We start from the raw sequence: 26,544 nt of genomic DNA on the forward strand, positions 1-26,544 counted from the left end.
GAACCTCAGTCCAATAGCTGTGTGGCCCAGAGAGAGCCTGGGGGCTCTCCTCACGACTCACCTGATGTCACCTGTGGGTCTTGCCTGTGTCCACACCTGCTGCTCACCTCCCCCAACAGGTGCCATCACCTGCTGGGCACCCCCCACACCCTACCTGGCTGGCTCCTTATGCAGGTGGGACTCGCATTTGTGTGGGAGAGGAGAGGAGTAACCACAGTGGCACCTGTCACGCCCCAGACAGAGGCCAGGGCATGGAGGATGGTCAAGGCCTGAGGCGAGATCCCAGAGAAAGGGGAGGGGCAGGCATTGGATCCCAGAACCCCCCAACCCGACATGCTGTAATCCCCTGCCCCCCGGGGAGCACACCCTCTGCTGCATCTCCCAGATTCCCTCCCATCCACTCTCCTCTGACCCAGGACCATCCTCCAGTCTGGCCCCCATCTGCCCTCTTCACAGCACACCTGCTGATGGCCACCTTCTGTCCAGGGGCTGCTTGGGGGTGCGGTGGAAGGGGGGTGCCAGCCCCAAGACCACCCCCCAGGGTGGCTGGGCACCAAGCACGGGCCTCATGAAGCTGCCTTTCCCTCCCCCTAGCACCAGAGCTCATCCCCCACACAGCGGACGGGGTTGGCGGGGGGCTCTGGGCGGGCTGAGGAGACACAGGCGTGTGCGTGTTGTTAGTTCTCTCTTTATAGACTCTGGTTCTAGGAACAGGGTGCCTGCGGCGGGCCCGCTGGGACCAGCACGCTGACGGGGGAGGGCTGGGCGGGAGTGGTCTATTTACAGGCCCACCGCGAGGGCTGTACCATGGCCGCCTCCCGGCCGGCGCTCACCCATAACTCCAAAATAAGTTACAGCTAGCCAGGTGGGCGGGGGTGGGCGGGGGTGGGAGCTGGCAGGGGCTGTACACATAAGTTTGGGGGGGGCGGGACCTCAATACTGTCGAGGGTGGGGGCTGTAAACATGGCCGGGGGGCCCTGCCCACCCCGAGTGGTCTCGAACGACTGGACGCAGAGCAGCCGGAGCAGAGCTGGGCTCAGGCGTCTGACAGGCAGCTCTGGATCTGGTCCACCCACTGCTGGGCTGAGGGCACGTCCTGGGCACAGAAGTTGTAAACGCGACGCGTCGTCTTCACCTGGGGACGGCGGGTCACTGACTCCACGGTCCCACCCCACAGAACCCCCTGCCCTGCCGTCCCCGGGCCCTGGCCACAGCTCACGTCAAAGAAGGCCTTCTCGTCCACGGTCTTGGGGGCACCCATGGTGGGGGTGCCGGGGGCCACGGCCTCCACTTCTGCCAGGTCGATGACACCTTTGCATTCCGTATCCACACGGTGGTCATAGTAGCGCAGCTCCTCAGCTCCCTGACCACTCACCTGGTGCTTGGTCTTGTCCAGCACGAACCAGCGGGCCTTCCAGGGCTTCATGAAGGCCCCCTTCTTGTACAGGGTGCCTTCGTACGACCTGCATGGACAGCAGAACCAGGACCAGGCTGGCCGTCAGGGCCACCCCTACCCCCCGAACCAGCCAGCCCCTGCCCTCAGACCCAAGGCTAGACTGGCCAGGGGCCAGTACAGCCTGGGGCTGTACTTAGAAAAGAAAGGAGATGGAGAAGGGTCCCCACCCCTCACCCCTTGCATGACAGGACATTAGAGATGGTCCAACGCCAGGATCTCAGGGAAGCAGCCCCACGTGCAGGGCAGGTGCCCTCAGACGAGAAGCACGCAGCAGGTGGGTCTGGGGAGGTAACTGTGGCAAGATGGCCCCTCTCCAGCCTGCCAGGCCCCAACCCCACCCCCCGTGCCTTGCCTGCCGTCACAGGTACCCCACAGCTGCTGTCCCTCTGCTCCTCTGCAGCCACCACGGCTTGGCTGGGGTCCCAAACCCCTTCTAGAAGAGCCCTCCTGCTTTTTCCCAGCCACTGTCAGCCTATGCTTGAGCCACCACGATGGCATTAGGGCCTCCCCTACAAATCCAAGAAATGGCCAGAAGTTCCCCAAGGGCCCCGGCCCCCAATCTGAGAACTGTCCGGCACCCACAGTCCCCCAGCTCGGAGGATTCCAGGCTGAAGTGGGGGCACGCGCACACCTGTTCTCGCTCTCGGCCGTCTGAAACTGGCTGTACAGGGTGCTGGTGCTGCGACGGGCTGCCTGGCGGGAGCTGGAGGCTGTTGAGCTGCTGCTCTGGTCGCTGTCCAGGCTGAGGCTCAGAGTGGAGCCCACAGGCCCCTCCTGCAGGTACACGCCTAGCGAGCGGCGGTGGTGGGGCACGCTGGACACCAGCAGAGAGCTGGGGGTGCCCTGGGGGCAGGAGGGGGGCCTATGTCAGGGCCAGTGGCCTTCGCCCCCCCGACAGCAAGCTCACCCTGGCCACCCACAACCCACGCCCGCTCACACGTCCATCTGGCCGGCCCTCGAGGCGCTGTGCTGCCTTCACCCGATCCCAGGTGTCCTTCCAGCGCTCAGGGGGGCGTCCCAGCTCCGTCTCCAGCCGCTGTAGCTCCTGGGGGAGAATCGGGAAAACTAAGACCATTTAGAAGACAATATCCAGACTGAAACACGGAAAGACAAAACTATGGAAAACAGGAGGTTGAAGTGATGGAAAGGTCTGACCTGTATTACTGGAGCACAGAAGGGGGTGAGGGCAGGGGTACAGAGAACAAAAATTACTTGTGCAAAACTAACAAGGAGCACTGGGCCGAGATGCGGCGCTCGGGGATGCGGACACGCATGGAGCCACGGGGTGGCATTCGAGACGGGGGAGGCGGGGTGGCGCGGGAGCTCTAGAGATCCAGAGTGAACTGCCACGGGCCAAGCAGGATGTCACAAGCCTGGCAGAGGGCAGCCACCAAGACACCGTGAACTAGATCCACATTCCGGAGGTCACGGTGCGGGAAGATGCGGCAACTGCCAACAGCCAGAGCGGCGGTGCCTCACTGACGCCCTGGACAGGCCGTGTCTGAGCCGGGCTCCTCAACACCCAGGACGAAGGCCTGTGGAGCGGACCGCCACCCCTGAAGAGACCAAGCTGACCCACACGTTCTGCACTGAGGGCAACGGTAAGACCCAACACTCGTCCAAGGAAGACAACACAACCCGGACCCTCAACAGTGCAGAATCCACAATGTCGACTATTAAAAACATTAAAGACAGACCAAAAGCAGGAAAATGAGAGCCATACTTAGGGGAGATGTTAAAAGAAATAGATCCAGGGGCGCCTGGGTGGCACAGCGGTTAAGCGCCTGCCTTCGGCTCAGGGCGTGATCCCGGCGTTATGGGATCGAGCCCCACGTCAGGCTCCTCTGCTATGAGCCTGCTTCTTCCTCTCCCACTCCCCCTGCTTGTGTTCCCTCTCTTGCTGGCTGTCTCTCTCTCTGTCGAATAAATAAAATCTTAAAAAAAAAAAAAAAAGAAATAGATCCAGAAAAGAAACGGGTATTGGAATTAGCATACGAGAAATTCAAAACAGTTGTTATAAATATGCTTTAGATGTAAAGAAAAAGATGGACATATGGTCAAGCAGATGGGGAATCTCTACAGAGAATGGAAACTCTATTTTAAAAAACAAATGGAAATTCTAGGGCTGAAAAATACAATATCTAAAATGAAAAATTCATTAGGTTTAAGAGGATATTAAACATAATGAAGAAAAGAACTTGAAGGTAGGGTCACAGGAATCATCCAAGATGAGCCACAAAGAAGAAAAAAATACGCCTCAGGGACCCATGGGACAATCAAGTCCCAGAGGAAACAAGGGAGAGATCGTGCCGAAAAAACTTTTTAAAGAAATCACGGCCTAAACTGCATTAAATTTGATGAAATCATCCCATGGATCTAAGAAGCTGAGAAAGCCCCAAGCAGGATGAACCAAAACACCCCCCACGAGGGGCGCCTGGCTGGCTCAGTGGGTGGAGTGTGCAGCTCCCGATCTTGGGGGTCATGAGTTCAAGCCCCATGGGGAGGGGGTAGAGATTACTTAAATAAACTTTAAAACCCCACATGATGGTCAAATTGCTGAAACCAAAGATGAAGACAGAATCTTAAAGGTGGTCAGAGAAAGAAAGGGCAACGTTACATGCAGTTTACGAGGGGAAGGAAAAGCACCAACTCTAAACCAGAAATAGTGATGACATCTTTAAACTGCTGAGCGTAAAATGCTGTCGACCTAGAATTCTGTATCCAAAGAAAACACCCTTTATTTCCCAGATTTTATTCATTAACTGAGAGAGTGAGCGCGTGCGTGCACCAGCAGGGGGAGGGGCGAGGGAGAGCGACAAACAGGTTCCCTCGCTGAGCAGGGAGCCCGATGCGGGACTCGATCCCAGGACCCCGGGATCACGCCCTGAGCTGAAGGCAGGCGCTTCACCGACGGAGCCGCCCAGGCGCCCAGAAAGGCACTGGAACAGCGGCTGGAGCGGTCAGTGGAGCGTGCGACTCTTGATTTTGGGGTTGCGGGCCGGGCCCGACGTTGGGTGTAGAGAGTACTTAAGTAAATAAAACTAAAAATAAAAAGGCACAGTAGGCCCAGCCAAAAGCCACTTTTTCAGGGCCCTCTGGGGACTGGACACAAAGTCACCGCAAACCAGCAGCGCGGCTGCCACAGGTCCGTCTGCGGCTTTGCGATGTCTCCCTGGGCCAGAAACGCACTGATTGTCTCCGAGATCAGAGCATCGAGCAGACGTGGCAAGGCAGAGCTGCGCGGAGCAACTCCCTGGCAAGCAGGTCGCGGAGTAGCACAGCCACCGTCCAAGGTCGCCCTGCGGCGAGGACAGCACGGAACCCGCCCCCCGCCCCACAGGAGGGAGAGGCCGGTCACGGTCCCCGCCGGTGGAATCCTGAACGGTTTCAAAACCAACGCCTCAGTGATGCCAAGTAAAAGCCCCTGAGCACCCAAGAAAACATGCATGACGGACAGAACGAAGGACCTGGAACCCTTCTGAGTAAGTGAAGGCACCACAAAGACATCTTCAGGCGAGTAAGAGCTGAGGGACCGTGTCACTGGCCGACCTGCATTACGAGAAACCAAGTTCTTCAGACTGAAGAGCGACGATCCCTAGAAGCAGCAAGTAGAGGAGACGTCTTCCTCGTTTCCCGACGTCTCCCGAACAAAGCCGACCGCCGACAACACACAGGACGTGCTGCGCGTCCGTCACACGTAGAACACGTGAGGGTGAGCGGGCGGGCCTGGCACGCGCTGAAACGAGCACAAGGACGTGCAGCTCAAAAGGTAAATGCAGCAGAATGCTCCATCGTGAGGAGGACAAACCAGAAAAGGAAGGAGGAGTGAAAACGAAACACGGCAGAGTCAGCAGCGAAGGAGCCCGGCCGGCTCAGCCTCGGCGAGCCGCTCCTAACCCCGGCACGGAGTTCAGGCCCCGCGGCGGGCATGCAGACTGCTCAAAACAACAACAAAGACCTAGACTCCAACCCAACCACGTCAATAACCGTGTGTAAAGGTACTAAAAATGCCAGTGAAACAAACCGCCGGCGTAGGTAAAAACCACCACATGCTGAGTACCCGGAATTCGGCTGGAACGGAAAGATACGGACGGTCAGAATCCCAAGGCCACACGATGACACGGCGCTGTGAGGCAGCTGACAGCACGATCCACGTCAGACTCCAAGACAGGGAAACGCACCCGAGACAGAGGGTCTCTCGTGCCCTCTGAGCTTCTGGGTCCCCTGTGTCCCCCCAACCCCCCAGGTACCAGGTGCCGTCAGGCCAGGCCCAGCGAGGCATCGTCAACACACACCACTCTGTTTACGCCTCCCCACCTCCCCAAGGGGCCGGCATCGGCACCCTCTTCCCCCAGAACAAAACAAGCTCCAACGTGCACAGACGTCCCCCAAAAGCCGGACAGCCAGTGGATGGAAGGGGAACGCAAATCCCCCGTGTTCTGGAGCCAAGCACTCCGGCGACTACTCCGCCACCCTCTACGCCAGCTCAGGCACATAGTGCTCTCTGCCCTGGCAGATCCTGACTCCTGGGGCTGAACACATGTGCCCCCCAAGAATGGCAGAGGGAGGGCCAGAGAGGCCTAAACGTCAACCCCCAGCTTCCAGGCCCACAGGCGCACCTTCCTCTGACGGCCTCAGGGTGGCTGACAGCCAGGTGCACCCAGGAAGCAGGTGCAGCAGTCAGGGAGAGGGCAGGAACAGTCCCTGGGAAAAGTCTGTCTTCCCTGAGGGCTGAGCAAAGAAGCCACTTCCTGGGACCCAGGGGTCCAGGACAACAGCCTCTGGTCATCACCTCCTGCAAACACGACCCAGTGCGGGGTGGGGCCAGCCACCCCAGGCTGGCGGGCGCTTGGCAGGGTGGGGAGAGGGCCGGGGCCCCTGGACCGAAGCCCACGCACGCCCGCACCCACGGTGCCATCGTGCTCACCTCCAGCAGGCGTGAGATGGCGTCTGGCTGGGCTCGGGGACGGCTGTCGTAACAGGGCCACACCACACGGCGCCTGCTCTGGGGCGCACCCCCGTCCGGCCGCTCTTCCTCCGGGGGCTCGGGAGGCCCCTGGGCCAGCTCCCAGTCGTAGGGGGGGCCCTCGGCCAGCGTCTCCTCCGTGTAGAAGTCCCACACCTTCAGGTTGGACACGTTGCTGTAGGGCCGCAGGACCTGGGGGGGATCCGGCGTGAGGAGCTGGGCCGGAAGGCGCCCGCCTGCCCCCGCCGGGCCGCGGCTCACCTCCGTGTCCTCGGGCGCGTACACGTAGTTGTAGAACACGGGCGTCCTCTTGCTCAACCGGTCCACGTACTCCCACACGGACCTGCACGCCTGCTGGCCCCTGCGCTCCCCCTTCTCCTCGTACAGTAGCCCTGCAGGGGTGGGGCTGAGTCCCGGCCAACCCCCCAGGCCCAGCCCCAGCCACCCCGGCCCCAGGCCCGGCCCTGCCTCATACCCAGCTCGATGCGCTCATAGTCCGAGTCGAGCAGAAAGGTCCGGAAGCGGCGGGATGCGTGGTGGTAGCCGAGGAACTTGAGGTAGAAAGGGCTGAACTCGAACTCCATGGGGAACTGCAGGTGGACCTGTGTGGGGTGACGGGTCAGGGGCCAGGAATCCACAGGCACAGCCCCCACCGTGGCCACCTGCTGACCTGGTGCACACAGTCCAGGAACTGCAGGAAGACGGGCGTGAAGCCACTGCTCTGCCCAGCCAGCGTGTGGGCCCCGCGGTGGCTGAAGCGATGGCCGAAGGACAGCCACTCCTTTTCCACCAGCAGACGGAAGCCCTCCAGCGTGCGGTAGAAGGGATCGGAGAGCAGCTGCACCAGAGACACCACCTGCCGGCACCGCCTGCCCGTCAGGACCACGCCTGTGGGACCCGGCCCGGGCTGTCCCCTGGCCCAGCACGCACCTGGGTGGTGATGTCCCAGCCGTCCTCCAGGCTCACCAGGACAGAGGAGCCCGAGTCTAGGAGCTCCACCACCAGCACCGACACCTGCAGAAGCTTGTGGATCTGCAGGATGGACAGCCCCTCAGCGCCTCCCGGAGCCAGAGCCCTCGGACCCCCGCACCCACGCAGGCCCCCGAGCTGTCCTGCCCCACCCCAACGGAGAGCAGGTGGCCCCAGCCTCCCTCCACCATACCGTACTGCCATCCAGGTGGGAAGTGGCTAGCACCTCTCCTGGGGCCCAACGTCACAGACAGGCAAAGCGTGACCCCATCCGCCCTTGGCTCTAGGTAAACAGGCACTCCCATGTCCCCCAGCCCCTGCCCACCTCCTCTGAGCCACCCCAACTGACCACAGCAGGGGCAGGGCCGACAGACCTGGATCAGCCACTCTGAGTCCTCCAGGGAGCGCAGGAAGGAGGCAGGGCTGGGCTCCGCGGCGGGGCAGCCCGGGACACACGCCTTCAGCAGCTTTTTAAAGCTGGCCTTCACCTGCCGTGCCTCAAACAGCTCGATAGGCACCAGCTCCCACTGCTGCAGGGGGTCTGGCCGCACACCCTGCAGAAGGCCAGCCGCGGTGAGATGCGCCCAGGTCCTGAGCCCCCCTCCTGGCCCTGTGTCCCCACCTCGGTCACCTTGAGCTGAGCTTTGTCCCCAATGATGTAGAGGGCTGCACGCTGGGGCTGCAGAAAGCCTGGGTCAGGGGGGGCCCCGTTAGCCTGGGGCGGGCCCAGCATGTCTCTGCCTGCTAGCCGGGAGCCCACGTCAACGCTGAGCCCACCACTGCGCCCAGGGGCCCGGACACTGCCCCATTTACCTGCACGAAGAAACCAGATGAACGACCAGGCCTGGGGCGCCGCTGAACCTGGTGCTGAGCTCCCCAGGCAAGGCAGGAGAAGCCAATGGGGCCCCAGCTGGGCCTGCATTTCTGTTAGTGTCGGGGCTGGGGCGGGACTTGGGGCCTCAGGCGGTTAGTGCCCAGGGCTGTGGGAAGGGCTGGGTTATGCTGGCCGTCACACGGGGCTGTTAGTGCCAGATGTGGGGGGACGTTAGTGCCCACGACTACTCAGTCACACGGGTCATCAGTGCCAGGTGGGGGGAGCCAGCCTGTGTGGCCAGTACGGTACCTCGGGGAGTGGTCCGTCTGGAGGCCGAGGCTGATATGGGGTTGGACAGCGTGGTGACCCTGGCTCTGGGGCTGGGCACTGGGGGCACAGCAGAGAAAAGGCTCAGGTCTGACCCCAGGCCCAAGGGTGTGCCCAGCATGGAGGGCCTGTGGTCCAAAGGGACTAACTACAGGGCTGGGTTCCCACCAAGACCCCCAGGGGCCCCACAGAGAGTGGAGGGCAATACCAAGGCCCTCTGAGCCCTCTCGGCCCTCAAGGGCAGGCCAGGGAACAGAGGGCCGGTGGCAGGTAGGATCAGAAGAGAGCCAAGAAACCTGGGCTCTCCCTCCAACTCCCCCTCCACAGCCTGTCCCTGCACCCTCAGCCCCCACGGGCACTGCCAGGAGCCGCTCACGGCGCGCACCAGGAGGAGCGGCCGGAAGGTACAGCGCGGAGAAGAAGAAGCCTGGAGCCTGGAGCTCCTCACCCGGAACCGTGGACACGGGCGGGCCTGAGCCCCAGGGGCAGCAGTGGCAGAGCAGGGCCAGGCCCCTGACTTACAGGCTGGGACGGCCAGGCCTGGAGGCGCAGGGAGCCTGGGGGAGGATGCTCCCTGGTGCCCTGGCTCAGCCGCGTCTGCAGAGGGCAGCAGGGCACCGTCCCTACCCGCCATAGCAGTGGCCGCGGACAAGCACACCAGCCTGCCACGCTGCAGGCAGGGCACAAGATCACGCGCAGCAAGCACACGGTGTGTCTCAGCGAGAACCCACACGCGGCGGAGCCCCCAGATAATGAGGGGCCTTGCTCTGAACTTGGGGGACACAGGGAGGCAGCACCAGGGGGCTCTGGGAACAGTCAAGGATGCCCAGGCCACAGTGGGGGAGGACGAGGCACTGGCGACAAAGAATCCTGCGGGGAGGGTGCCGCCCGCAGGTGCTACTCGGGATCTCTGCACACGGTGGAGCCACAAAACCCACGTGATGACAGACGTTGACGTGCAGAGACCAAAAGCCACTTGAACGAGGACCAAGAAGGGACTGGGAGGGGACCAAGGCTGGCCCCCCCGTAGTGACCACAAGGGCACCCTGGCCGCCCCGTTCCAGGCCCCCTTGGCCCCAGTGCCCACCAAGCGGTCCGCACGGACACAACCAGAAGGCAGAGTGCCCTTTAGTGCGCGCCCAGACCTCCAGGTTCGACAGGGACGGAGGCCGGTGTGCAGAGCAACCCCCAGCAGGGGCAGCAGCGGCGTGTGGGGCCTCCTCAGACCTCCACTGGGAGCGGTGAAAGCCCTCATGTGTTCTGGAGACACCCGCCCCCCGCCCCGCTACAGGAAGGGGTGGCAGGGCCACTGCGAGGCCCTGTGGAGCGTGCAGAACAGGAAGAGTCAGGCTGGATGGGCACGCTTCCAGGATGCCCCACCCACCGGCGGTGCCACCGGTCCCCCAAACCCACCCGCGCACCCAGTGCAGATATCTGGGAGCTGGGGCAGCGGCACGGGAGAGTGCAGGTGAGCATGAGGGGAGGGACGGAGGGTCAGCGAGGCTTGACCGACGGGGAACCCTGGCGTGACACCTGCACGGACCCTGAACCACGTGGGGTCACAGAGGCCACGTCTCCCGGGCAGGCACCAGGCTGGGGTGCGGGGCAGGCCCAGGCCAGCAAGGGGAGCCTCACAGATCCAGCCCAGACTGACAGGCCACTGGGCACCAGGCCTCAAGCACAGAGGGCCAGCATGGGCTAGACAGCAGCTGAAGTCCTAAGTCCAAGGACTAACCCTTGAGGATCTATCAGCCAGACCAAGAGGATGAGGCAGACAGGACCGGGGCATCCGTGGGGACCCGGGCAGGCGGGAGGGGGAGATGGGCACGATGAGGGGGTTGGGGGACACGGCATCAGCTGGGGTGAGACAGGGCAAGGAGAGAGCGGTCGCAGAGAACAGGGGCACACAGAGGAAATGGGGTGGGGGAAGAGGGAAGGTCAGGGTCAGACGGGTGATCGGGTGGAGGGGTGGGGGAGATGCAGAGATCTGGGTGAGATGGGGGGAGGACAGGGAGATGGGAGAAGCAAATGGGGTCAGTTGGGAGGTAAGTGCGACGCAGAAGTGACTGCCTTGGAGGAGGAGGCCACCCCCATTCTGACACCGCCTCCTCCCCTGACTTACAGAATATGGCCCCCAAGGGTGTCCTCTCCCATCTGCAAGCCTCCCCAGGAACCCAGCACAAAGACGGCTCACCTCCCCAGCAAGGTCCCCGCCTGTCACCAGGAGATCAGACCAGCCTCCACAGCGGCCAGGTACTCCTTGGACGGCAGCACACGTGCTCGTGTCACCGAACCCCTCTGCGGCCGCCCCACACCAGTGCCCCGAAGGTGAGGGGCAGGGCCCACTGATGGCCCCAACCTCCCCAGGCCTGGTGTCTCTCTGCCACCTGCACACCGGACAGAAGTCAGGGCCAGGTCTAAAGGGCCTGGATCCACGTGGGGACAGTGGGGCCGGTGAGCGCTGAGTGTGCCTGTGGTGGGGACGGGGATGGGGAGACCAGTACCGACACGACTGAAGGAGCCAGGACAGATGAACTCTGTAGCCCAAGCAGTCAGATGGCCTTGACAAAGGGGGCGAGTGCAAGGGGGACAGGACAAAGGGGGGCCACAGGGACAGTGGGGGGGGGGACTGTCGGGGGGACCACAAAGGAGGGATGGGGCCCAGGTGGGGGGTTCAAGGGTCAGCTGTGTCCGGTGACCTGGAGGCAGGCCATGGGCAGGGAAGACGAGGAGGTCAAGAAGCTCGTCAAGAAGGAGACAGGATCGTCAGAGCAGGAATTCAGGATACTTATGTGATCCCACACCCCACTCACTCCGGCCCCTAGCTGGCCCGCCTTCCACAAATGCCAGCACAGCCGCCCCAGAAGTCCCTCCGCCCGCAAGCACCCCTCACCGTGGCTGCCCATGTGGGCGGAGGAGAAGCCGCTGAGTGTGTTCCGCCCGGACGCATCGGCGTAGCGCGGCACGGAGCTGACCACGGCCTGCAGGTACTTCTCCTGCTCTACGCCGCCGGAGTCCGCCTGGGACTGGCCTGCGCGGGGAGGAGGCGGCGCTGGAGCCCGGCGGGGCGTGGGCACGGACGGGGCGGGGGGGGGGGGGGGAGCGTACCTGGAGAAGGTGCGTTCTGGGCCTTGAACAGGCCGACGACGCCCTTGCCGTGCAGGCCGCCGGAGCGCAGCAGCACCGCCTTGGAGCGCCCGCTGCGCCAGCACACCACAGGGAAGCGGTTCTGGCGGTAGCAGCGGGAGACGCGTTGCAGGGCGTTGTCCTGGACGCTCTGCGGGACGATCAGCAGCCCCGGGTAGCTGTGAGGAGTCAGACTTGTCAGGGTGAGGCAGCAAGGGACACGGCACGCCCCTGCCCACAGGCTCCGCTGCTCTCCCCGCACGCGCGGCATCTGGCAGGGGTCGGGGCGCGACTTCTCGGCGGCCGGCTCACCTGCGGCAGATGGCGTACATGCGGTTCACGGGGGAGATTCGGAAGGGCTCGGACTTGGCCCGGCTCAGGCTGCTGCTCAGCGTGCCCAGCCCCAGACGCTGGTAGTCCCGGCAGCACGCCCGCTCCACCAGGCTGCTCATGGTCATGCGATCAGAGGGCTTCAGGGCCGAGGAAGGGGTCAGCGTGCTGGGCTCCAGCTCCTCCAACACTGGGGCGGGCCAGGCACACAGGGGACGTCACCCACAGAGCGCCCAGGCGCCCTGCCCTGCACACGGCGGTCTTCACCCAGACCACCTGGGGCTTCCCGCGCCCCCACCTGAGATCTCGTCCTCCTGGTCCTCAGGAGGTGGCTGGCCCCGGTGCTCCCAGCTGGGGGGGTTGTACTTCTTCCGGGTGACGTACTGCCGCCCGATGGTCTTCTTGGCATTCTTCACCAGATTCCGGGACAAGGTCCTGGAGGGAGTGCAGGCACAGGGTTAGCAGAGGCGAGCAGAATGGACACGACGGGGACACGCACGCAGGGAGGGGTGTGGGCCCTGGCCCTGGGGCCCAGCTCCACACCTGAGGGAAGGGCCCTTGTCCTTGGTGGTGCGGGGTGGCCGGCCGGGTGTGTGGGTGGAGCCCAGGGTGAAGGCAAAGGTGCCCCTGACGTCCGGCGGGTACCGTAGCTTGTGCAGCTGCTTGCGGAAGAGCTCGGCGCCGTCGGAGCCCACCTCCTCGTCGAAGGCCATCTTCAGCAGCTGCGTCACACAAGAGGTTCTCAGAGGTCTGGGCACGCAGGCCCTGGCAAGAAGCTGGGCACACCCTGGAGCCTGGCAGGGGCGTCCTCCGGAGGGACAGCGGGCATGCACAGAGGCTACTCGTCATGCTGTGTGTGGCCTCCGGGCTGAGGGACCTGGTCCTTCACCAAGTGTCATATCCGTTTGAGTGACTGTCAGTTGTGCGGGCTACAGTGCATGTTCCAGACGCGGATGCCAGGGTCAGGGTCCCCTCAAACGCACACAAGAGCCCTAAAGGCCAGCACGTCACACAGGCAGGTGACACCAAGCTTTCGCGTAAACACACGGGTGAGGTCCAGCCTGACACCAGCTCATGAGAACGAGACTGGGGGCCCAGATGCCTGTGGACCTGTGAGAGCCACGACCCAGGGGCCCTGAACCCCCCCAGCACGTCCCCCGGCCCGACCTGGAATGTGCAGGAGCGCAGCTGCAGCCCGTCCTGCAGGAGCTGGTCCACGGGGGTCTGCACACTGATGCGTTTCTCCTTGGTCAGCGCAGCCACCGGGAAGGAGCGCACCACCACCTGCTCCCCGACTTATCACAGGTCGGGCAGAGTCAGGGGGAGGGGAGGGGAGGGGGCCACCGTGTCTTGGGGTACCAGAGCTACGGAGGTCCCAGGCAGGTGGGAGGGGGGCAGACAATGACCTATCTTGCACAGAGACCCCGCACCCCTGAGGAGGGAAAGGAAGGGCCGGGAAGAGTCCTATTCTCACCCCCCCCCCAGGAACCCGGGTGGGGAAGAGAGAGAGGGAAAGGGAGGGTGGGGACAGACGAAGGGTCTGAAGGCTCACCCAGGGGGTCGGTGGGCATCCCCGTGAAGATCACCCGGTATGTGGTAAGGAAGACGGCGCCCTCAGCCGGGAGCAGCGCAGGCCCCCCCCCGCTGCCCCCCGCACCCTCCTCACGCCCATCCGGCAGCAGGTAGACACGCAGGCCATCCAGCACACACTCCTCGCCGGGCAGCAGGCGTGGCCGCAGCAGTTTGGGCTGCTCGGGGACAAGAATGGCACCTCGGATGCCGCCCACGCCCTGGGGCTGGCGGCCTGGCCGGGGCCCCGCTCACCTTTTGGATGGGGGGTAGCCTCTTGCTCTCTCGGTGCACAGCCTCCAGAGTCTCGATGTGCATCTGGACGATGTCTGGGGGACAGTCGTTTTCACACCCTGGGCCCCCCACGCCTGCCTGGCTAAGGAGAGCGTGTCCACACCCAGACCCCCCATACCTGGCACCATGACATGCAGCCCCTTGAGGTGGTCGCTGGTGACCCCACTCTCTGTGCAGACCTTGTCCACGAAGCGGTTAATGAAGCGGACCACGGCCCCGGCCACATCACAGGTCTCCGCGTCCTCAAAGCCGCTTTCCGTGTCATAGCTCTCCGCCACGCTGCCCGCCATGCTGGGCCAGGGAGGGGGCACGGTGGGCACAGGCCCCCCCCCCCCGCCTGAGTCCCACCCACCCTCCAAGGCCCACGAGGCCCCTCCCGCACCTGTTGGTGACCAGGCTGTTGCTGGCGCTCTCCAGGTCGCCCAGGCCCGCGCGTTCCCGCAGGAGGCGGCTCTTGCTGCTGTCCAGGGGCAACAGCAGGTAGCTCATGCGGTTAGCGTAGTGGATGGCCTGGCTGAACACCGTGCTCTCCTCCTTCTGCACCAGCTCTTGCTGCTTTTCTCGGCTCAGGGTTGGCCACAGACGCCGCTGCTCAGACGCCACATCCAGGGCGGAGCGCTCACCCTCCTGCGTGGACACCTCCCCCACCTGCCACAGCGCTTCAGGTGAGCCGGGCCCGGCCTGGGCAGCCCTCACCGCCCCGGGCCCAGGAGCCCCGCACACCTGCAAGCGGTCTCGGTCCTCGGCGGGCTCCAGGTAGAGGGCCCGGATGTGGGTCTGCACATCCCCATAGAACATGGCCTCCCAGAACTGTGGGGTGCTCCACACCACGTGCTCCTGCACGCAGCTGTATGCAAACTGGGTCACTCCTGGGCTCAGCTTCTGCAGAAGCCAGGGGGGAGTCAACGGGTGCAGCAGGAGAGGGCTAGGGAAGGACAGCGGGGCGACCCCAGCACTCACCCGGCAGAAGGCTGTTACCAGGGGCAGCAGAGCAGCCGCGATGCCATGCTCGTCCAGAGAGGTGCAGTCCTGCAAGGGCCGTGAGCCGTCCGAACCGTCCCCACACGCCCACCCTGCCCTGACCGGCCCCGCCACCAGAGCGTCTCCCACCACTATCCCTCCTGAAGGGCCGCCCAGAGGTTTGGGGCAAGAGGCCCCCTCCGAAAAGAGTCCTCCCCCCGCCACCCCCACCCCCAGACCAGGATCTCCCCAGCTGTCGGCACTGCCAGAAGATGCATCCTTACGGGTAGACTGGGGAACCCCCGCCTGCCCCCACCTTGTGGCCAGATCGGCAGCAGGGTGGGAGCCCGGCCTCACCTGCAGGCAGCAGTTCATCATGCGGACAACGAAGTCAAACTGCTGGTGGTCCAGGACCGCCCGGTTCTGCTGCACGTGCAGGTGCAGCTCCTGTGTGAGGCAGCGGCGGGCCGCGCGCCCCTTCAGGGCCCTCAGCACGGCTGGGAGCAGCTGGGGACAGGGGAACACGGGGTTGGGGGCATCCAACCATGCCCTGGAGGGAGGCGAGGGAGGCACAGAGCCCAGGAGGGGAGGGCAGTGGGCCCCCAGGAGGCTAGAGCCCAGCCTCTAAGCACAGAGGGGATCTGGAAGTGGTCCAGGTCAGGTGTGCCTAGAGTTCACCGCCCCGCAGAGACGGATGTTTCTGGCCGACCCAGCCCTCTGCACATGCAAAAGCCCGCAGAGACAGAGACGCCGCACGTCCACAGCCAGGGTGTACATGTGCTAAGGGCTGCGGGCTCTTAGCCCTGAGCCCCAGCAGGCACCAGCTCCCACGTCTGCAGCCCCGCTGCTGGCTGGGGCCTCGGTGTCCAAAAAGCACAAGCCTAATGCAGAGCTGGTGGCCGGCTCGGCACCGGGCAGGCCGCAGAAAGGGCCGTGCTCTTGCTCTCTTATTATTTTTCATCATAAAACTGCTGGGAGCCCTGCAGGCCCCTCCCGGGAGACCGTGCAGTCATGATTCACACGGGCTGCTGTGAAACCCGAAAGTGCTTGCGAGCACCACGAAGGGCAAGACGAACACACACAAAACTGGTGAGGGCCGCGCTTTTTCCAGGAAGGATGAAAAAGGAACTCAGGAGTAGAACCCTTCAGGGCTTCTGACGTTTTAAAGTAGTAAACCCTCTTGCAAGCCTCCCCAGTAGGCTCCGTCCAGCTGCGCTGAGGATAGGGCCTGGTACCTGGTGTCATCTGCCCCTCCTGCCCCCTCCAGCCGCCAGCAGGTGTATGGACCCCAGGTTCAGCCCCCTTCACAGGTGCTCCCTGCGCCCATCTGCCCTCACCTTCTTGGCCTCAAGCATCTTCCCCTCAAACACGTAGGAGATACAGTTTCGCACCACCTCCAGCCGGCGTGCACTGTTGCCATGGAGCCCGCTACTCTGCTCCAAGATGGCAGCTGGGGAGGAGAAAATGCACTCATATCCGACCTCAGGCCCGCCCTGGGCCACACTCCTGGGCCCCCTCCCCGTTACGCACTCATGGGGGGCCCTGAGGGCACGGTGGTCCTCCTCTCAGCCTTCACGGCCGGGGGTGCACCCTGCATCTTGGCTGTGGCCTGGTCCACGATCCACTGCACCATGCCGTCATCCAGTCGGGGGAAGGGGCGGGGCACCCGCCGCAGGTGACTGGCCTCCCCCGGCCTCTGCACCTTGTGCATAGCCACAGCGGGGTATGGGTTCTCCTGCGGGGGGGGGGGGGGGGGGGGGGGGGGGGTGGCACGATGACCTAGCTAGGCTGGTCTGCCCCCTTGTGTCACCCGCCATACATTCTTGTAAAGCTGCTCCGCCAGCTCTTTGACGTGACGGAGGATGCGCTGGGGGTGGTTCTCATCTGCCCGCATCCGTGCCACCTCGTGGGCCACCAGCTGGGGGAGGAGGCAGGGTCAGGCAGGCTGGGCGAGGCGGGGAGTGGTGGCAGGGGCTCCTCCCAACTGGGGTGGGGGTGCACCTCATCGAACAGGTCCGTAGCACGGTAAGGAACCCCACGCTCTGACACGAAGCCCGCGAAGGCCATGCCCTCCAGCACCTTCATCAGGAAATCATCCTCCACCAGCCCACGCTGGCCCAGGAAGGCTGCCTGGGGGCACACAAGGGGGTCAGCCCCTCAGCATTGACTTCCTGCCTGCCTCCACCCCCAACGTCCCCCGCAGCCCACCTTATGAAAGCGGATGACAGGCTCTGGATGGATGCGGACCATGTGCAGACACCAACGGTAGCCCTGCAGGAGCTGAGCAAAGAGCCGCAGAAAGACAGCGCGCAGCTCCTTGTCCTGGGGCACAGGTGAGGGCAGGTGAGGGCGAGGCCACAGGCCTGCCCCAGCCCTGCACGCGGCAGCCCTCCACCTACCCAGGCTCCGCCCCGACGCACTCCAACACACCTATCGATGCCCTACCCAGGCACCTCGGGCACCTCTGCCCCGTCCTGCCCCTCCAACCTTCTTTCACACAAAGCCACAGCGATTCCTCTGAGGCTCCGTGCCGACAACCACTCCTGCATGGGACCCTTGAAGACTCACACCCCCCATGTGGCCCCCTGCGACTGGCCCAGAAGGAGTGGCTGCACGGTGTAACTGGCACTGCCCGCTGGCCATCAGTGGCAGCAGACCTAAGGAGAGGGCGCAGGGTCAGTGCAGACCCCTATGCTGGGACTGTAGTGACCCCCACCTGCATCTTCAGGGAGGAGGCGCTGGTTGAGGGTGGTGGGAAGGCAAGATCTGCCAACTCCAGCTCTGGATCCAGGACCTGCAGAGGCAGAGGTGAGCAGGGATGGCTGCACACCCAGGGCCCGGGGCTCCCCTTGCTCAGCCTCCCTGAAGCCACTGGCCCTGCCTCACCATGCTCAGCACACTGTGTGTCTGACTTTGCAGAGGCTCCGGCAGGGGCGGGATGTGCACACACTCAGGGACCATCACCGTCCCTCCATCGAGATCAGCAACGATCACGTCCAGCTATGGACCAGAGGGAGCAAGTAGTCAGGGACCCACCAGCCAGTCAGCGCGGCCTGGAGCAGGGAGGCAGGCCCAGGCCACAGCCCTCACCAGCTCTTGGGTCTCTGCCTGGAAGGCCGCATTGACACCGATGATGAAGGGCGTGGGTGTGCTGAGGACCTCCAGGAGCTGCGCCGGCAGGATGGGCACGTAGGTGAAGCTGCAACAGGTGAGGGCTCAGTGCAGGGAGCCCAGAGGGCGGGGCTGGGAGGAGGGGCTGGGTGACAGCAGGGGCACCTGTATCTGAGAGGGAACAGCAGCGCCAGGAGCCCCCGGCAGGCATCTGAGAGCCGCTGGTAGCTCCGGGACAGGAAGAGCACCTTGTGCTCCGTGAGCGCAGCGCAGAACAAAGACAGCACGTTGGTGATGCCTGGAGGGAAGACCACAGGCTTGGAGGGCCGGCTGAGTAAGAACCCCCCTCTGACCACCAGCCCCCAGGCAGAGGAGAGGAGAGGCAGGCGCGCGCAGGACGGGGACGGCCATGCTTACCCAGCTGGCGGAAGAGCAGGGCGACACTGCAGCGGCTGATGGGCAGCGAGTCGGCGAGCGGGGTCTGGATGACCTGCCGGTCACCAGCCCCCAAAGAGATGGTTCTCTGTGGAGAGAGGGACCAGACCCGGGTCAGCCCAGAGCTCTATGAGCTGAGGTGAGACTGGCCAAAACGGGCCTCTAACATGAGGGAAAGGCCACGCCCGGCCTGCCAGCCTGAGCCGTGCTGTAGAGAGAACTCAGGGCCTCTGACCTGGGGCAGGGTGGGGCCTGGGTGGGCAGAAGAAACAAAGAATCCATACCACTCCGTCCTCAACAGAGTCCAGCTGCACAGGACAGACAGGCAGAGAAACACAGTTAGACGCACCCACAGGTGGGGGTACTGACCAGGGAGCAGACAGATATGCTGACACCAACATCCAGACACAGGCACACTCAAGGAGCAAGAGGACAGACAAACCGAAGGGACCCAGGTAGGGAGCCAGGCAAGACAGGACACGCAGGTGAGCAGGCAGGGCCAAGAAGGGAAGACAGGTGATGGCAGCACCAAGACGCAGAAGAATGTCCAAGGTCTGGGCCATGCTGAGCCCGGCCAGACTCTGCGTGCCCACAGGCCCCACCCTCACGGCTTGGGACACCAGGAGGGCCGCGGCTATGGGCGGCCAGCAGCTGTCCCCAGGACCCACCTGTGAGCCCCCAGCCAGGGGGATGACACACGTGAGCAGGTTTCCAATCACATTCTCCAGGCCCACATTCAGGCCCTCCACATGGATGGTGTAAATGAGGCCCAGGCTGTTCTGCAAGGACCACAGACTGGGGAATGGTGGCGCCACCAGCGGGGGCACCCCATATCCCACCTCGAACCCTTGCTGCCCGCCTCACCCTGAACACCTCCGCGTGGTCCAGTCGAGACACCAGCACCAGCGTCTTTGGCGCGAACAGCTGGCCAGGTGGGCCAGGTGTCGCGGGTGACAGTTGCGTTGGGCCACACTCGTCCGCCTCCTCCTCCCGCTCAGCGGCGTCCTCGGTGCACACCACTTCCTGTGGACAGAAGCCCCATCTGCCCTGCTCTCAGGCATGTCCCACGGGCCCAGGGGGAAGACACAGGTGACTCAGATGGGAGCAGCCCTCTGGGAACTCAGGCCTCCGTGGGGTTGAGGCACCAGGACTTGCCACAGACAGGGAGACGCACGTACGGACAGAGGCAGAGGGAGTCGGCCATAGCCAGAACCCCATGCAGGCTGTACCCCAGAGCCCCCAAGATGACCTGTGTGGGCTCTGCTGGCTCCCAGAAGGTCAAACAGGCGCAGTAGTGCCGCTCAGAGTTGATGTCGGTGAGGACAGCAACAAAGAAGGTTGGTGGGTTCCTCTCAGGACACAGCTGCCACCCGCTGGGCTGGCAGAACTGCGGGGAAGGTGGGGTGAGGGGTCAGCAGTTAGCTCCCTGTCTCCCTGCCCTCATAAGTCTGCACCCAGGGCATGGACACCAGGTTCCAGTGTAGCAGGCAGCACCTCGCTCTTGAGACCCTGGGTACATCTCACCTCCTAGACCTCAACCCTTCCCCCCAAAAGAAAGTCACAGCCTCTGGTCTCAGTGTGTGGCCAGAAAACCCTGTGAGGCACGGTCGCCCCCATCACAAGGGACAGCCAACATGACATGATGAGGGCACCAAGCACCCTGCCAGCCAAGCCCGTGACCCCCGCCCTCCACCCTCTGCAGCAGCTCAGATATCTCCTTGTGCCCGTCGGGGGCTGGGCATTGCTGAGGCTCCTTACAGTCCTGGGGAAACCAGTGCCGGCCTGCCCCACCCCCACCTCAGCACCCCCCACTCACCAGCTCGATGCCCTGGGGGAACGGGTTGTCCTCCCAGTCCTTCTCTGGGAAGCGCTGAAGGATCTGGCCCTGGCCTTCCCCACTCCCTGAGGACAGGAGCAGGTAGTCAGAGCACCTCCCGCCTCCCACACCCCCCACCCAGTCAGGAGCCTCAAGGGTCTCAGAGGGAAACCTCCCAGCCTGGCCTTCATGTGGGATCAGACCAGCCTCAGCTCCCAGACCTATCATTTCCCTAAAAATAGTCTTGTGAGGGGTGGCCACTAGGCAGCCACGGACCCCAGGGCCCCCAGAGGGCTCCGAGAGGAGCCCCCGATATGGGACAGGCAGTGCTGAGAGCCTCTGGCTAGGCCAGGCACAAAAACAATGGAAGCCCCAGCCTAGTGCCAGTCCCGTGCCCCTCCCCAACACGACAACACCCCCAGCCAGAACCCACCTCCAGCCCACTGCACGCCAGCAGGTCAGCCCTCCATCAAGGGCAGAGCAGCTCTGGACTGTTCCACAGCCAACCACCAGCTTCAGCACAGCCCCCGCCAGGCAGTGAGCGCCATGAGGACAGGGGCACCCCATTCAGTGCCTAGCCCCAGTCCCTGGTTCACCTCACCTGCCAGCTCTGAGCCCGCTCAAGAGGCAGGGGTCTCACATCTGTTGTCTGTGTCAGGGGACAGAACACCCAGGCCCAAACTGCTGCTTGTACCACTGCCTCAGAGACGGACAGGCCCAGCGTGGGACCTAGGAGTGGCAGGTCTCAGGACAGCCACTGAAGGAGTATCCTCCTGAACGCTGGGGACCCGGCCATGTTCAGGGGCACTGAAGGTGATGGCACACACAGGCCTGTCCTCTGCCTGCGCAGAACACGGTACACAGCCACAGAGACCGGGGGCGCTGAGGGCAGCCCTATGTCCCCTGGGCCAGGGAGGAGGGCCAGGGGCAGGAGGCCCAGGGCTCCTTCCCCCACTCTATGCCCAGGGCACTATTCCCAGCTCCAGTCCACATTGGTAGAGTCAGGCCCTTGCCTCTTGCTCACCCCCTACAGAGCCAAACTAGCAGGCATGATGAGGGCCCTGCCAGGGGACCACTCACCTCACAAGACCAGTAGAGGATGGACACAAGTCTCTGTTCTACCTTCAGCTCCCACCCAGCACGGCAGCAGGGTAAAGCAGGTAAGACAGAAACCTCCTTACCTTCACCTCCCCCACACTACAGGCAGGTCCCCAGGCACAGATGTCCCCACCCTGTGCTCAAACCAGCTTCGACACCACTGCCAGAACCCGCAGAAGAGCAGGGGCAAGTAGGTCAGGAGTGGGATTGGGCATGAAGCCCTCTAAGGGCCTGCCCCAAGGCCCAGAAAGCCAAGGTGCACAGCCTCTGAGGACTTGCTGGATACAGCTCCCCCCCCCACCCCACCGGCCCAGCCAGCCAGCCTGGTCCATCCACCCTGAATGTGCACAGGAGCCTCGGACAGAGCAAGGGTCCTGGGCACTGGTGAGCAGACGCCAGTAACTCGACAACAGAGGAGATGAGCTACAATCTCAGGAGACCACCCTCCCGCCAGGATCATGGAGGCAATGCCAAGGAGCTCAGCAGTGGGCAGGTTGCTGCCGGTGGGGTAAGGAGGGGCCGTGACTCTGACTCACAAAACCTCAGTTTCCTGTTCCCCTCCTCCTCCCACTACTGACACTCTGAAAAGACAGTAGACAAGATAAGATGAGGCAGGGAAGAGAACAGGTGTCTGTTGGTACCATACCTATTTACACATAAGCATGCATACATGCACACGGCCCACTTGGGGTCCCTCCAGGCCCACTCCCAAGGGGCGCCCTCAACAGGCCCAGGCCAGCTCACCCTGAGCCATGGCTTCCCTCCCCACCCACTCCCCCAAGGGCTGATTTGTGCACAGCCCCAAACCACCATCTGGGCCCGGGCCTGGCTGGCACCCAGGGCTCACCCAGTTCTTGCCACGAGGCAGCGGGCGGAGGAAGGAAGAGGGGGTGTGTGCAGACAGGGACAGCAGCCTCTGCCCCACAGCCTCCCTCCCAAGGCCAGACAGCCTTTGGAGGGCTGCTCTCAGCAGCCTCTCCCCACAGGGAAGCAGACAACGTAACTGGCCATTGTCCACCACCCACCCTCCCCATCCCATTTATCCTGTGAAACATCAACTCCCACTTGCAGGGCTCCACCCTCTGAAGAACCAACTGGAGGCTTTCCTTCAACTGCCCCCATGGCCTATGCCAGTAAGCATCCCCTCACTACCTGCAGCTCCTTCTTTGGGCCATCATGGTCCCAAAACTTAGCCTTCAGGTCTCAGCCGAAAGAGTGCCCCCTCCTCCAGGCAGTTCTCTGCACCCTGCCTGAGCCTGGAGCCTACAGCGGGACCCCCAGGACCTCCCTCTCTCCACTATACCCCTCTGTGATTCCTGGTGCACCTGCTGGCTGGCTGGGGCAGATGGGAGCTCCATAAACAAGAAACTACGTCTCTGTATCCATCGTTGCACCTGTGCCTGGCACAGCCCATTGCCTAATTAGGGCTTGCTGAATGCATACAGCCAGCTACACAACCACCCTCCCACACCCAGGCCCACTCACACCCCACAAGCAAACAAGTTCCTTAATCAGAAGTGCAGGGCAGCTTTCGGAGCCCCACAGTGCTCCAGGACAGGCAAGCCCTCCCTGGAAGGGCACACCATAGGGAGGTCCTGACTCCTGGTCTCTTTCCAACCCTCTCTGAAATCCGGCCCACACCTCAGCTCTGTGCTAGCAGGGGCCAGGCTGCAACCTGGCTGCTGGCCTGCATCCTGGGGGAGGTGGCAGCTCTGCCATGTCTCCCAGTGTCCCCCACCCACTTGAGCCCTTGCGGCCATGGAGGTGATCTGCAGCAGATGAGCTCCCTACCCCACCAGAGCTTCCCCTGGAGGAGGAAGGGCACCCTATCACCCCACAGTGATAGAACTAAGCTAACCAGCACCATCATGCGTCCCAGGGCGGGACTCTTTGGGAGGCCTTAGTAGGAAGGGCACCAAAGTCCCCCGAGACACAGACGGGGACAAGCACTTCCTCTTGCAACCATATCCCCGCAGCCAGCCCTGTGTGGGCTGTAGGCCTGAACACAGGGCGAGAGAACACAGAGCACGGGTTCTGTCATCTGCTGGCAGTGGCCGTCGCCAGTGCCAGGCTCCGACGCCTGGAGGGCCAGCCCAAGCCAGCATGCACTGTGAGCAGAGGCAAGGGAGGATGGCAGCCTCCTCTGCCTGCCCCTCCCGTTCCTCCACACACCCTAGCATAGACGCCCTAGGACTAGCTCAACTATAGGAAGAGGGTGAAGGAAGGACGGGACCTTCCTGCTGCCCCACCCACGCAACCTCAATACACAGGCCGTCCCAGCCAGCCACAGCAACAGGATGTGTGCAGAGGGGCTGCAGCCTCCCCAGGGGTCCTCCCCAACCTTCCCCCAGGCAGACCAGACCGGCTCCCAGGGTGGGGGCTGGAAGCCAGCTGAGGCCATTCCAAACAGCCCCAACCTGCTCCAGAGGGCAGGACATGGGTGGGGAGAGTAGATGGGGCCCAGGAATGTGGCCCGCTCAGCACAGTCAGGTCTGAGAGAGGCCAGACCATGGGGCAGAAGGTCTTCTTCTCAAATGCTAGGGGTGGGGATGGACATGGGAAGGGGGTGCACCAGGAGAGGTCCAGCCCCTTCTCCCTGGTAGACATGCACTCAGCCGCCTGGTCAGGTCAAGCGTGTCTCCTGCTCCCAAAAACATAACCTGGCACTGGCCGTGCTGTGTTCAATCAGCTAGCCACTGTCAGGGCCGTCCCAGCCCAGAAGCGGGACAGGTGTGATCTGACTGGCCTCCAGTGTTCCCAGAGCTGGGCCCAGCGTGCAGAAGGTGCTAAACCCATGTCCTTAGTGAAGGAGCTCCCCCCACTCACCAGGCAAGGGGCCTGTACTCTGAAAGTTGGGGTCCCATCCAGCCGTCTCCCCATGCTCCTGTCTGGAGAGGTCTGCCAGATGGTAACCATAAACCCAGATGCTCCCTCAGGCAGGACTCCTGTACCCAGGCCCTGCCTAGACAGGCTGTCTAGACCCAGGCCAAGGACAAGATATCCCCGACTCCTACCCCCTCCACCGAACCCAGAAGACCTTGCACCCCCGTCCTGATGTCCTAGGCCTGCCAGCACACAGCGTCCGCCACCTCCAGCAGAACTGCCCACTGTGTCAGTACCTACGGGTGTCCACACACCCGCTGCTCATCATTCATAAGACACCCATTATTTCCTGGTGCCTCCCATGTGAACAGCTTCACCTTCGTGTCCACCGCAAGCTCACGGCAGCCTGGGAGGTCTGTGTGACTCATCCAACTCCAGATGAAAAAGCTGAGGTGCAGAGAGCTGGAAGACTGGCCCAAGGTCAAGAGCTATCAAGTGGCAAAGCAGGTACCACTGACTCCCCCATGTAGTGCTCTGCCTCAGGCTTCCCCCCACCACTGGGCTCTGCCCTCAGCCCTACGGCCAGGGTCCTAGCCTGTGGGCTTATTTCTCACAGGGATGGATGAGTCCTGCCAACAGAGGCCCTGAAGCTGGGTGGCCAGCCAGCAACTGACCAGCTCCAGCCCTGGAAGGCAGTGGTGAGGGGGCTCCATGGCCCTCACCCCTACTGCAGCGGACACTCAGGGAAAGCAGGCATTATGGACTCTAGCCTTCTCCCCTGTCTTTATCAGAGGCCACAAATGCCAGGAGTGCCCCCCCCCCAAGTGTCACAGCCAGCTTGCCATGGAGCCCACCCATGCTGCCTTCCACCTCCATAATTCACCCTCAACTCCCCACCCCTGTTGCTACCACCTGGTCTCTGCCTGTGGTCTCTGCCTCCTCAGACCCTTCCCACACCACTCTCAGCATTGTCAGCCTCCAAGCCCACTCTGTTCATGCAGCTCCAGCCTCGGGCCCCTCATGCTGGGGCAGCCCCTCGGCCAACCTTGTTCCCCTGGACCCCATGCATCCCTCTGCTCCAGGTGGCATGGCCTCCTCACTGCTCCCCACATTCCCCTCGGAACAGACGGTTCTCTCTCTGTGGGCCTGTACAACAGTGACAGTGAGCGTGCCACGTGCAGACTGGGCGACAAAGATGACTGGTTCTTGCTGAAAAACCTCCCTCGCTGGAGGAAGACACGCTCATCACTGAGGGTGTCAGGGCACACACAGGAGCAGAGAGCAGGAGCGAGTCCTATGAGGGCACTGAGGAGGGTCTGAAGTGTGCAGGGTCCAGTAGGCGGAGTCTCAGAAGAAAGGCAAAGAGGAGAGAAAGTCTGGGTCCTGGGTGATGACAGTGGCAACTGGGCTGACAAGAAGCAGCACAGACTGGGGGCTCAACCCCACCTTCAGTCTCGAGATTAAGCCTCAGCCTAACCACGCAGGCATCCCGAGGATATGTACTGCCCCTCTGCAGATGGGATTTGAGCCCACGGCTTGGTGCTGGGTTAGCCTCTGGGGGCCTCGGACCAGGCAATCAACCTCTCTGCCCAGCTCCACTCTACAGATGAGGGAGAGGGCAAGGAAACCTCGGTGGGCTGCTGGGAGGAAGAAATGAGATCACACACACAAAGGGCTGTGCAGGGCCTGGCACACCGAGCACGCTCCCCAACCCACTGTCTCCATGACTGTTGCTGATGTCATTGTCAGGCTCTGTTTTCTCCTACCCCCTGGGCTGAAGAGCTCTTAGACACAGGCGCTGACCCTAGACATGGACCTCCTGGACATCAGCACCAGTCACCACAACGATCCCCCACCCAGGGCTTGGCTTGCAGGCATGAGGACCGCAGGCCCTCTGCCAGGAATGCTCTTCTCTCTCCCCTCCCCACATCTCCTCCTGAAGTCCTCCCCGTTACAGCTCACACACCACCTCTCCATAGAGCAGTCCTTCAATCCCACCCTCTTCTGCACCCCACCGAGCCTCCTGGACCTAAGACACCCCACACGGGCAGGGCGGAGGCTCCAGACCAGAGGCACTGGGGGTCAGAGGAGGGGCTTGCAAGCGAAGGATCCGTGCCCCTGGAGGCAGAGCTACCCGGCAGTCGGCCAAGGCAGAGAGGGCCCATCCCACCCAACTGGGAGCCGGGAGGCCGAGCAGTCTCGGGGCCCTCCCACCTCCAAGGCCCATGCCAAAGCTCTGCCTGACCGGTTCGGTCCTGAGTTTGGTGGGGAGGTACAGCTCGCCGTGTCGCACTGCCCTGCTGTCCTCAGAGGGGCCACCCTCCCCGACCCCCGACCCCGGACCCCAGCCCGGCAGGTGCCCCGGACGACCCTCGCATCGGCCCAGCGGCCGCGGCCCGCGCGCCCTCACATGTCCCCGCGACTGCCCCGGCGCGCCTGTCCCCGCCGCG

The 26,544-nt window shown here is 63.2% G+C and overlaps 1 protein-coding gene across 3 annotated transcripts in view; it reads right to left on the reverse strand.

Moving 5' to 3' along the window:
- Window positions 1-668: 668 nt before the first annotated feature.
- SBF1 (SET binding factor 1) overlaps window positions 669-26,544 on the reverse strand; it is a 27,225-nt gene continuing 1,349 nt past the window's right edge. The window contains exons 2-40 of one of the 3 annotated variants that reach the window (XM_034643637.1): window positions 20,174-20,259; window positions 19,607-19,744; window positions 19,222-19,380; window positions 19,026-19,136; window positions 18,340-18,445; window positions 18,088-18,220; window positions 17,902-18,010; window positions 17,698-17,811; window positions 17,528-17,605; window positions 17,020-17,133; window positions 16,813-16,941; window positions 16,631-16,729; window positions 16,342-16,546; window positions 16,149-16,261; window positions 15,169-15,318; window positions 14,812-14,880; window positions 14,575-14,733; window positions 14,234-14,499; window positions 13,970-14,142; window positions 13,813-13,886; window positions 13,541-13,736; window positions 13,156-13,283; window positions 12,532-12,710; window positions 12,287-12,423; window positions 11,971-12,178; window positions 11,641-11,837; window positions 11,426-11,563; window positions 8,515-8,592; window positions 8,023-8,204; window positions 7,766-7,945; window positions 7,353-7,454; window positions 7,093-7,278; window positions 6,898-7,024; window positions 6,684-6,814; window positions 6,384-6,614; window positions 2,394-2,501; window positions 2,088-2,299; window positions 1,220-1,463; window positions 669-1,135 (exon numbers count right to left, since the gene is read on the reverse strand). In XM_034643637.1, coding sequence (XP_034499528.1) covers window positions 1,037-1,135; window positions 1,220-1,463; window positions 2,088-2,299; window positions 2,394-2,501; window positions 6,384-6,614; window positions 6,684-6,814; window positions 6,898-7,024; window positions 7,093-7,278; window positions 7,353-7,454; window positions 7,766-7,945; window positions 8,023-8,204; window positions 8,515-8,592; window positions 11,426-11,563; window positions 11,641-11,837; window positions 11,971-12,178; window positions 12,287-12,423; window positions 12,532-12,710; window positions 13,156-13,283; window positions 13,541-13,736; window positions 13,813-13,886; window positions 13,970-14,142; window positions 14,234-14,499; window positions 14,575-14,733; window positions 14,812-14,880; window positions 15,169-15,318; window positions 16,149-16,261; window positions 16,342-16,546; window positions 16,631-16,729; window positions 16,813-16,941; window positions 17,020-17,133; window positions 17,528-17,605; window positions 17,698-17,811; window positions 17,902-18,010; window positions 18,088-18,220; window positions 18,340-18,445; window positions 19,026-19,136; window positions 19,222-19,380; window positions 19,607-19,744; window positions 20,174-20,259 — 5,648 coding nt within the window. In that variant the 3' untranslated portion in view covers window positions 669-1,036. Of the gene's footprint in view, window positions 1,136-1,219; window positions 1,464-2,087; window positions 2,300-2,393; window positions 2,502-6,383; window positions 6,615-6,683; window positions 6,815-6,897; window positions 7,025-7,092; window positions 7,279-7,352; window positions 7,455-7,765; window positions 7,946-8,022; window positions 8,205-8,514; window positions 8,593-11,425; window positions 11,564-11,640; window positions 11,838-11,970; window positions 12,179-12,286; window positions 12,424-12,531; window positions 12,711-13,155; window positions 13,284-13,540; window positions 13,737-13,812; window positions 13,887-13,969; window positions 14,143-14,233; window positions 14,500-14,574; window positions 14,734-14,811; window positions 14,881-15,168; window positions 15,319-16,148; window positions 16,262-16,341; window positions 16,547-16,630; window positions 16,730-16,812; window positions 16,942-17,019; window positions 17,134-17,527; window positions 17,606-17,697; window positions 17,812-17,901; window positions 18,011-18,087; window positions 18,221-18,339; window positions 18,446-19,025; window positions 19,137-19,221; window positions 19,381-19,606; window positions 19,745-20,173; window positions 20,260-26,544 lie in introns of those variants that run through there. The other 2 variants (XM_034643638.1, XM_034643639.1) reach the window with 2 other exon arrangements.

The sequence above is a fragment of the Ailuropoda melanoleuca genome, chromosome 15, assembly GCF_002007445.2.
Source record: "Ailuropoda melanoleuca isolate Jingjing chromosome 15, ASM200744v2, whole genome shotgun sequence".
NCBI classification, from domain to species: domain Eukaryota; kingdom Metazoa; phylum Chordata; class Mammalia; order Carnivora; family Ursidae; genus Ailuropoda; species Ailuropoda melanoleuca.